Source organism: Ambystoma mexicanum, chromosome 9, assembly GCF_040938575.1.
Source record: "Ambystoma mexicanum isolate Mex_15411 chromosome 9, UKY_AmexF1_1, whole genome shotgun sequence".
Classification (NCBI taxonomy): Eukaryota; Metazoa; Chordata; class Amphibia; order Caudata; family Ambystomatidae; genus Ambystoma; species Ambystoma mexicanum.
The window spans coordinates 1,047,042,770-1,047,054,174 of record NC_090931.1 but is presented as its reverse complement, the minus strand read 5'-3'; the positions used below and the strand labels follow the sequence as shown (position 1 = coordinate 1,047,054,174).

The following is an 11,405-nucleotide window of genomic DNA, read 5'->3' as shown; positions in this document are numbered from 1 at the left end:
CTAATCCATGATATGATTTGCTGTGTGGTCAAGGCTTGCGATTAGTCAGGGCCGAATGTAATCATAAGTGGGTTTGATCATATCCACGAAGATAGTATGCCAAACTCAACAGTGCCCTATTCAATTTGAGCTACATTAATAGCAACACAATCTTGATTAATTAGGTCGTTATCCATCCATCATGAAAGGCTAAAATGGACTATTCTCTGGATGGTCTCTGAATGCTTCTGGCAATATAGAATGTCTGAGCCCTGAACATTGCATGTCTAAAACTTGGTTCACTGCTCCCCAGGACTGCCTGGCCAGCATATGGCTGGCTCTGAACCATGGTTCACTGCTTTTTTCGCAATCTACAATTATAACAATGGCTCGGGCGTTAGTTCTGTCTAGCATGGTTTTGAGTAGCAATAAGCACTGATTGCTTTGACAACTGAATCAGCGTACATTTATGTATTTATTATTTTTATAGTACACAATAAGGGTGCTTACAACACAAAAACAAAAAGTACAATCCAACTAAATCCATCACGACTTTTATGAGGATTTTGTGTACAGAACTTGTATAATCCCTACAAGGGTGAGAAAAGAAAGGTCCAACATTGATGGAAATTCACACTTGACATAACCGAAACATATAAAGATGTCAATCATTCCCACATTTGCTTTATGATTTTTGTGTGATTTGCACAATCATGAACAATAGACTGGCTTTTCATCTCAAAATCTGCATCATAAAATATTACATCTCACTTTACGAGTAGTTCAAAATTTCGCCAAATAGAGAAGCATTTTATTTTCCAAGAGGTAGGTTCACACCACCACAGTCAATTAATTATCAAGACACGATAAAGAATACACTCTGTAAAAGACAATATCATACAGTCCATTTCTACTAATTTTAGAGAAGAGATGTATTCTCATATATTTGGCAACATCGTCAACAGGTGCAAACGTGAGGCCAAGATGATGTGAGACATTCAAGATAATTGCACCACATGATAGTGCGTTTAATCATAAATAATGCAGTGGCGCATGCAGTCACCTGGCAAATTTATTGACATAATTACAAATTCATTATTAGAGAGTGTTTCAAGGGACAGTATGGACGCAATTTTCTTGTTACTATAATAGAGAAAAACATTGTTTTAGAAAATGAGTCATATGTTTGTAAAGATGCTGTCTTCCAGATCCTGAGATTGAATGATCCTTGTCCGTGTACCACTGAAAGAGAAAACAACATTTTTTTATGGGTTTAATTCAAATTGGATTTTCATTATGCACTGAATAGCGTCATAACATACTTTCACCAAAAAACCTTGTCAGATCATACATGAATTGTATTGACTTGCACACAACATATTTGAACATGTAAAGTATGCTGTAAAGGGCGCTATCAACCACACATACATTATGGCCATGGGAGGAAATTGAGGGTGCATGAAACGGGTAAGTAGTATTAACACACATTTGAGATCATCCCCTGCCACCACCCACCCTCCATTATAATATGCCCATTGCAACCTATTCTTTCATAGGATTATGTAGAAGTTGCACAGGGTCTGGGCTGACATTCATGAACTGGGTAAAGACAGTTGTAGAAGTTGCTTCGAGACTCAGAACGAGCATTCTCCAGGTGGACTGGTGGATAAGGAAGACACTGAGCATTCGTTCATAAACCTGGAAGGGAAGGCGCCGCAAGCTTTGTAACATCAATTTAGGCACTCCTCTGACACAACATTTGAATGAAACCACCAATATTGTAATGTTTTAATTAAGTGTTATTGCTCGCATCGGCAGGCAATACTGGATATTTCAGAAAGCTGTCTGCCATGTACATAGAACAGCCTTGCTGATCTGTCTGCTTGATATGCAGCTCCTGCTCTTCAGTGGCACAAACCAGATCAAAACGTTGCATGTGCCCTGCCGTGTCAGCAAAGTCATTGCTGGGAGAGGCTGCATTTAATTCTCCACCTCTGATCCAAAACCATAATAATTATAAGAAACCACAAACTGGCTGCATTGCAATCTTGAATAAGACATATATGTGTTTTGGTATGGTAGCTGGTAGTTCACAAAATTGTTAAAGCCACATATGATTTGTAGCATACACATGTCAACACTGTGAGCCTTGCCATCCATGGGCAGGCTGTATGTTATCTAGACTGTCTTTTTATTCTGCAGACAGCAGGACAATAGACAGAGGGAGATGTAGCTCACTGGCCCTCTGTGAGGTTGGGTAACACCTTGCTCCAGCCCAGGAACCTCTCAGCAGGAGAGTCCTGGGAGAGAAACGTCAAAGTGGCACACCTTAAACCAAAGGGCTAGTCTCACACCAGTTTGTTCCACGACAAATTGCCTTTGAAGTTAGGGTGAGGATAGACAGTCAAACAGAGCACAATGGAACAGAGAAAGAGATTCTCCATCTCATCTTGGATTTCTCTAGGTTTATTTTCCTTTCTGTCTGCTCAATTTCTTGCAGAGCAAAGCATTTTTTCGTATTATGCAAGAAGGCAAAGTTTACTTTATAACTCAACAGTGATTTTACCCCTTAAAGGAGAGTTGCTCTTGCCTTCATAAGGAAGGGGGAACCTGCTCCATTGATTCATTTCTGAACCTTCAAGGACATCGCAAATAATGTATCTGGACCCTGTTGTGAGTAGTCCTATCCACCACCGTCTGCCAGATGTGAAAACAGGTTTTACAAGGCAGAGCCAAGCTCTGCTCCCACCCATCCCCATGGTACATTGAGAGTTGAATGCTGTTGGACCAAGACCTGCCTCTCTGCCATCTACATTTCTACACAGGCCCCTCAGATAAGCTATCTAGCCTACCCAGGCGGGGCAGGGGGTGAAGAGCACAAGTACCTATCTTGTCCCAGAGGCCCTGGATTGGGATTCACAGCACAAGAAAAAGCAGGGCAGCTGATTTTCTGAATTCTACAGCTTCAAGCCATCATCAAACGGTTCTATGCCATTTCATCGACACATGTTTTTACAATGGGTGTTTTTTTGGTGGGTATTTGCTGAAAAATCTCATCGATTTTTTAAAAAATTATTTTTAGAGGAAATAACCCCAGAGCTTCCATTGTCTACTGATTTTTTTGCTCTATTCCTGACCCCCTCAACCCTTTATATGCCCTTACCCATCCCCCCAAAAACGTTCAAAAGGTTTTTTTGGCAAAAGCCCATCAGAAAAACACCTGCCGTTAAAACGGGTATCGATGAAAGGACGTCGTACCCATCAAACTGTAATTTTACTTAATTCAAATGCTTTTGAATCACCCGGACTTGAGTGCTGGCTTTGGCACTTTTTCTTCTAACTGCTTCAAACCTCTGTTGCTGCATTCAGCAACTGGCTCAGTGTTGCATCGTTCCAAGCAAGAGCAATTAAACCATGTGGCTTGAACTGCAGCTTCTCCATGCAACTCCGGACAGCCGCATATCTCCAACTGCATTCAACCACCAGCATCTTCACAGCGACCCACGGTCGGCTGTCACACTGGCCATAGTCGCTTCATCAAATTTCAGAGCACACATGCTGGATGAAACTTCACTTCGAACGGACACAATTCCAGATCATGTCTTGAACCAGCATGACTTGGTGCAGCCAAACATACAGCATCTTGAGGCCTGGTTTAATGCCGTCGAACCACCAAGAACAGAGGAAGTTATGTTCAGAGGCCTCAGTCCCCTTCGTCCACTTTCTGGACCTTAGGGACATCTAAGCTACCCATTTGCACCTTTTCCAACAAAGGCATGTCCCTTTGGTGACATTGCTTGTGATGTATTCTGCCAGTGTACTGACATCAGCTACATACAGCATATTCTGTGTTCTTTCCAGAAGATGGGTTTTTATTAGTATTTGTATAGTACAGTTATGGCATATTGGTGAGCTTAAATAAAGTATTTATATTTGTATAGCACCTTCATTGGGCATTCCTTTATTTTTGATTGTTATGCCATTGCTATTTGGGTTCCTCTCAGAAGCTTAGCCTGCCCTGGGCCCGCCTTACCACAAACGGCGAAGGAGGCAGATCTCTTGTCTGCCCTGTTCCATCTTTATGATTGGAGTAGGGGTCGTTTTTTCGAGGTGCGAGGTCTGAGTAGATGGTTAAGCCAGTACTCATCCTTGTACTCCTGTGGGACAGTCGTCATTTCGTCACAGAGAGACAATGGGAAGGAGGGAGGAGATAAGAGTAGCAGTGAAGCAAGGTGCGCTAAAGCAGGAGTGGGGCAGAGATGCAACAGAGGAGGAAAAATAGATACCTGTCAGTCCAAAAGGGTGGCATCATACCAATGAATATTACCCAGAAACTGGCAATCCTGATTGTCTTGCAGGAATTAAATTAAACATTCTGCTGCGGGTGCTAATTAAGTTGTATCACTATCACCATTCGCCAGGAGACATTCATTCAATGAAAAATATCTTTTTTCAAATACAATTCTTTCACCTTAAATACATATAAAATGTTAATACTATATATGCTTGTTAAAACAAAGCCTTAACGAAACGATATAAAACAATGACAAATAAATACCCATGAGCAATCATAACCGAACAGGATTTGACATTTGTTTTCATATTTTATCTTGGCATCTGCCAGTCCAGGGGATCCCTATAAATTATGCCGACTCTGAGCATATGCTGAAGACAGAGCTCATAGGATCCATATCGCTCTGCCCGCATCAGAACACACCAGTGCAGGGGATTCAAACGTGTGCCCACCCGCATCAATATTCTGATGCCAACAGGGATCTATTTCTGCTCGGACTGTTTTTTAGCATGTGCCAAGAGCCGGGGGAGAACATATGGTTCTACTGTGACACCTATAAGTCAAAACTATTGCGTTTGAGTAGAGATAGGGAGAAATGCATATGAGGAAAGGGGACACAGTCTGTTGGTGTTGTTTGGTTTTGAGCCCACCCATTGACTGCCCAAGGCCATGCTAATCCCTATGACCATTCCCACCCAGTTCCTGTGTTCCTCCATTCAAATAACCTCCTCTTGGGTACTCTATGAGCTCGCTTTAATCAAGCCTTACATCAAAATGTGCACTCTAAGCGCCTGCCAGTGTTGTTTCAAAGCAGTCGTCTGAGAGTTAATGACTCAATTGGAGTTGTAAACTCGCTAAAGGTGTAATAAGCATGTCTTAACCAGGTCTGCCTAGCCACTCGATATATAAGCACTATACATGCCCTTTACTGACGTCCTGTTAAAAACAAGCATTGGAAAAGCCAAGAGTTTTGGCTTGTGCATAGGTATTAGGCATTTGCCAGGCACTGCTATTAGATGCCCAGGTACTCGCACCCTTTCAACCTGCTACCATCAGTGGTCAGTTAATACCACTACGGCTGTGCCTGGCAAGTGCCTTTTGTTTGCACACACAAAAGCCCAAACTGTTGCCATTGTCAGTACTTGCTTTTCATGTCAGCGGCCATTACCGGATGTTAGCATGCATGCACGGCAGAGGTCAAGAAGAATTCAATGCATTTTGCAGTGTTATGCAGTGAAAGTCTGGGGTACGCCCAGGCCCCTCCCTGTGCCTAGCACCACATCATGAGTAGCATTATTAGAATTCCTTGGGAAGACCCCACACTGCAGATGTAGAAGCAGCCAGGTTCTTCCCGCCGCATTCAAGGCCTCTAGCAAAACGAGGCAGCGTTCTAGATTAATGCAGACGGCGCAAACACACATGAACTATCAATAAAAACATTCAGTCTCTTCTCGAATAACAATACACAGAATATCTTTCTCGATTCAATATTCGATTAAAACAATCACTATTTGTTCAGTTTCCTGTTTAGTCCAGCACCCATATAGTGATTTACAATGAATAAAAGGCACCTCTGTTTCCTGAAGTAAACTGAATGTCTCCTGCTAAAGCAGCGTTTCCCTAAGATGAATTATCAAACGAGTTTAATCGAAGACTATCCGCTCGCTGTCCCACCACAAGGCTTCCTGCCTTTATCTTCAACCTGCGTTTGCATACTTTCTTTTGAAGATGTAACAACACGACACGTCTTATGGTTTTGATTCCTTAATTTCCTTTCAGAATGTGGAAGGCCAGTGCAAAGGCGTTACATCTATTGTTGGCCAGTCTGAACATACCAATGGAGAAACCTCTTCAGTGTTGTGCGCTTGCTCTTCAATGTTCACAGTGAGGTACCCCTTCCATCTCCATAACGTTTTTTTTTTAAATGGCATAGAATATGAAATCTGAGTTATTCATTGTCTCTAAACCCGAATGTGTAGAATACGCACTTTGCTGATCAAACCTCTTTCTTATTACTTATTAATCTAACTTAGTCACAATGGACATCATTACGGGTCTGGCAGACAGTTTGCCGGTGATACCGGCGGCGTGCCGCCAGACCCATAAAATATTACTGACAACTGACTACCTGGTAACACCTGGGTATTACAGGCGCTGGTTATTTTGTAAGTCCCCATTGCCGTTGAGTCCCACAGGAATGGGGACCACAGAAGCACCGGCACCGTAATAACAGTGCTGGTGCTTCCATGAAACGCTGCAGGCGGGGGCTGTTCCGCCCACCAGGTCTGACCATGCGGATGGGACGGCATCCGCCTGCAGAATCGTACTGTGCCAGTCTGGTAACAACAGTGCCCGTAGGGGTTGCTGCCAGGGCAAAGCCTTTGGACTTATTTTTGAGCACCAACTCTTATTGCCTCAGACTCAATTTCGATGTGGTGTTCTGGTAACTATATTTGAACTGTCTGTTAGTTGTGGTCACACACACAAGCAACACTGTTGACTCGCCACGTGCCTCTGCATCTCATGGCGGACCGTTGTTATTAATATACCTCAGAAGCCTCTCGAGTGGTGATGGGCTAGTTATCCTTTTTAATGAACATGAGTGAGCAGGAATTTGACAGCATTTGAGCCCTGGCGCTGGCCATACCTGTATAGTGCTCCAGTCAGCCAGCATGGCATAGATGCAACTCCACTACAGTAACAACAGGAAGCACTGCTGAAGCAGCATGAGCGGCTCTGGTATGTGGGGTAGGCAATACCCGGGGTACCAGGGGCAGCCAACCTAGTTCACTGGGTCAATGTGCCAGTGTCTGTGATATGGCTGGCAGAGGTTCTGGGCTGCCTCTGAAAGTGGGGAAATCAGGTGCCAAGCTTCTGGTATGCAGCCAGCATGGGGGGTGCCAAAAAGCAAGCCGGTGCCAAGGTACCGACTCACTTAGCCTTAACCACAAGGTTGCTGGCATGTAACTGTAAATCGCGCTACACAGACTTGATTGTCATTACTAGGGCGCAGAGGCAGCCAGCACAGAGAAGAAAAAAAAGACAGTCACCAGCCAGTACCATTACAACAGGGAAAACGCCATGCATTATTCACTGCCAAGGAGGGCCTGTGGTGAGTGCCAACCTTGCCACAGTGTCTAACAGGAATGTTTATCAGTTCAATAATGGTTATGCTTCATTTCTCCATCACTTTACTACATGCAGAAACCGCTTTTACTCTTTTTTCTTTGGTTAGACAGCCAACAGGTGCCATGTGTCACCTATCGAATTAGAGAAACATGATAACGAGGGTTATGTTTTTAAAGAAGCAGCCAAACACTGCTGTCTCATTTCAAGACCTACCTAGTAAGTTATGTTGATTGATGTTTTCACTTTCACATCTGCCATGGGTAGCACACACATCACCCCTAATGAGCCATTGGAAATTGCAGCTGTAACCCCAAAATCAAAAATCGGGTGGAAGCAGCAGAGCCTCTTTGGAAGCGGGAGGACTCCATCTTCCCCACCTGGATATAAGTGAGTTTGCACCCGCGCATTCCCTTCTCCTTTGCCCCCACCGTCCACCCCCAATTTCCACATTCCCCCCCCCACCACCACCCCATTTAACTGGCATTCCCGTATCCCTCGCATCACAGCAATGGCCACCATAGAAAGTTTTGTAGTTTTTTGTCAAGATGAGCAACGGCAAACACACCATTTCTTAACTTAAAAAAAAAAAGATCAGCACGCAGCTAAATCCAGTCAGGATGCCAATATCAATAAGCTCTGGGAGGTGGGGGGATATTGCTGAGTCTGGACATTCCCCAGACTAACGTTAAGGTTCTCGCTTCACTTGGGCCTGTAGCTCAACCCAGAGGCATTTACTGATCTGGTAATGCCCCCACCTGTTGGGGTTTATTGCTTAATTAAGCACTTGGTAGGCTTTCAGCTTGTAAAAGCTTGAAATAGAAGTACAGCTAGGCCACCATACTTGGGCCCGATTAGGAATTTGGTGTTATTTAATAAGGGAATAAGTCCAAACTCAAATACTTGTACTATCATTCACAGGGGAGCAGCAGTGTTAATGACAATTCCTGTAGCTCCAAAGGATTGCATTGGGGATTTGGAGCATTTAAAGTAAGTGGTCATTTAAACCAGAGTAAATTCTTCATTTTTGGAGGTAATGTGGAGGACAGAACTCCTGCAAAGTGCTGCAGGATTTTCCTCCACTTCACTGCCTAACAATACTGCCACTTTTTTACTACACCGCCACCCTCAGAATGAGCCCCTTGGTAGATGGAGTTCCACCATTATCATGGCTACAGTCAACCAAACATGACTCAAGCGGGTATTCAAAATCAGCACACCAGGCAGCAGAATTCATGTGTGCATACTACACCGCCACCCTCAGAATGAGGCCCTTTTAGATGGAGTTCCCCCATTATCACGGCTACAGTCAACACATTACTCAAGCAGGAATTCAAAATCAGCACACTAGGAAACATAATTCACGTGTGCATACTGTGCTCACTATTCCAGCATTGCCCCCGCTTCCCATCAAGAAACAGCTTCCATTACGTTTACCACTTTTGAACAATTAACCACATTTTTAAATTTATTTTGTTAGGTGTACTTTTCAGAGATTTGCTTTTAACTTTCTTTATTCAAAGTTGCAATATACCATAAAAAGATACATTTTATTAACACACATTAAAAGAAATTGAGACCACTAAGTAAACAAAGGCAAATTATAGCAGTTCATGGTCAAGGCATTACATATTGCATAGCTACAACCATGCCCTGCCATTACATTTTAGCACATTATCATTCATCTACTTGATTCCTGCTACTGAAAAGCTCATAAATCATCCCACATGTCTACAGTCTTCTGCACCATGTGTGCAAGGGTCTGACATACATTTTCCTTTTTTAACATATCTCGTGTAACTAGGAGGTGTAAGAAACCAGGAGTAAAGATTCAGATACAAGGGCATTGTGATGGTTGGTATAGAAGTTTATTAAAATAAAAAGAGTGTTAGAGGAAATCCTATCTTGCCCTATATCTAAGAGGGGCTTCCCTGCCTCAACAAAACTAAAGGATATCTGTGTCAGAATGTCCAAAGTAAAATTCTCCATCCTATGGCCAAATCCTAACTTGACCCTTACACGCTAAACTCAAGATGAAGTGAAACGGGATATAGTCTTTCAACTGGTCGCCTGAAGCTCTTTTCCAGAGTTCTTACATAAAGTTCCAAAAGGTGCAAAAAGAAATAAGTAATCAAAGTTTTACAATCCTCAGGAGATATTTCACTTCCCCTGAGTTTCTCAGGTTCATTACAATTCATGACTTCAGAGGGTATGGTTCTTCCCCTGATCTTTTTTTCACTTTCTCAATTCACAATGCCAAGAGGTTATTCCTCTTTCATTGGCTCCTAGTGTTAAGGAATACAATCAGGCGACAAACACCTTAGTCTTGGCCCAGTATGCAGCGCGCGATTGAAATACTTATGTTAGGTTAGATTCAATATTGAGATGATATACCACTCATATCACACCCCCTTTTCAAATACCCCGGGTCACAATGGACCATGAACCAGGCTGGTTGAAAACATATGATATTTATTTATTTATTTGAAAATTAAAAGAAATCATACAATTTTGTATATGGGGCAGCAATCACCAATGGGGTGATAAGAACAATAGGGATGTAAGGAATGCACTTGTTTTAACCTTCTATTGACACATCTACAAAACACCAGGGAATAGAAGCACTTTTTGATTTTAGGTAAAATAGCTTGAGTTAGAATTTCCCCCTGCAGTGTTCTCTCAACCCACAAATAATCAATGTTAAGTGGATAAACAGAATCAGAAGGTAATCATGAATGACAAGCAAGAAACAGAATTGAAATCTGACCTTCCCTCCCCAAACAAGAGAGAAACACAGATTTTAAACCCTGCTAATGCTAAACTGACAGTCGGAAATGGATGAATAAATGAATTAATCGGTATAACTCTTGAAACAAAAACAATTCTTTACTGGAGCAACACTGGAAAGATATTAGCAATCACAAGCAATGGATCGAGCAAAAGCATACCATTCGAAATTGAATGGAAGATTGGAAGCAGTCTATAATCAAAATGACACATTGTAAAATTAACACACTTTTGCAAATACCGCCTGAATTTACCGGAACGTTTTTTAATAAAAATGGGTGAAATATTGTAAATAGGTGTGGGGTGTAGCCATGGGTCATAGGTACAATATGGAAGTGAAATGAAGTCTCTAGCTTTTAAATTGAGTGAGTTTTGCAAGATCTAGTGAGGTGTGTTTCTGAGAAAATGAAGGCGCGAAAAAGGCATAGAAATTAGTATTGACAAGGAACAGTTTTACTCTACACTAGGGCATTGAGGCTAGGTTACCAGATTGAGACACAGTAAGCCCCGGGGTTGACGCGGGAGTTCAACCCTAGCACCTCCGCGCCCGCCCTGGCAGACCCAGTCCCATCACTCCAAACAGGATTAATAGCTCAGGATTTTACAAGACAAAATTATTAAAGATGTTGGAGCCAGCACAAGGAATCAAAGCAGGGTAGCAAGAATGATTGTGACACTATTATAAGTTATTGGGGTTAGAATAGGATAGCTTAGAGATTGGAGCTAAGGACAAGGCACAACAAGGTATACTATGTTTCTATGGTTCCTATTGATACTGGCAGTCCACTTTTAGTTTGATTTCTGGACAGTCAGCGGTTCTGGTCACCACACGGATCTGGTCTAACACAGGGCAGCTGGACAAAATCAGAGGGACAGCAACAGCTTGGCATGGACTGGTTACCTGGTAGCACTTCTGGTTAGTGGATAAGATAAGGCATCAGGATAGGAGGATGGCAGCAGCATGCAGTGAGTGGCGGCAAGCCAGGTTAATTCAGGATGCTTCTCAAAACACCACAGCGTTTCCTGTGGTTATTTGTTATTATTTTAGAATTGAGGCCTAGCTCTAGCAAGATAAGCAATGCTTGGCCTTGTGGTTGGGATCTGGAGTTTAGATGATAGATGCGAGATGAAGACAGGAACAGACAGGAACAGACGGGAGCAGGACGCCGGCGTAGGAAAATCAGGAATCAGTGTGTGTCCAGGGTCTTGTCAGGGACCC

At 42.8% G+C, this 11,405-nt stretch overlaps 1 protein-coding gene across 1 annotated transcript in view; it reads right to left on the bottom strand.

Moving 5' to 3' along the window:
- Positions 1 to 435: 435 nt before the first annotated feature.
- Positions 436 to 11,405, bottom strand: part of FAP (fibroblast activation protein alpha) — a 1,146,500-nt gene continuing 1,135,530 nt past the window's right edge. Inside the window, exon 26 of the mRNA XM_069616321.1 lies at positions 436 to 1,221. Coding sequence (XP_069472422.1) covers positions 1,123 to 1,221 — 99 coding nt within the window. The 3' untranslated portion in view covers positions 436 to 1,122. The remainder of the gene's footprint in view (positions 1,222 to 11,405) is intronic.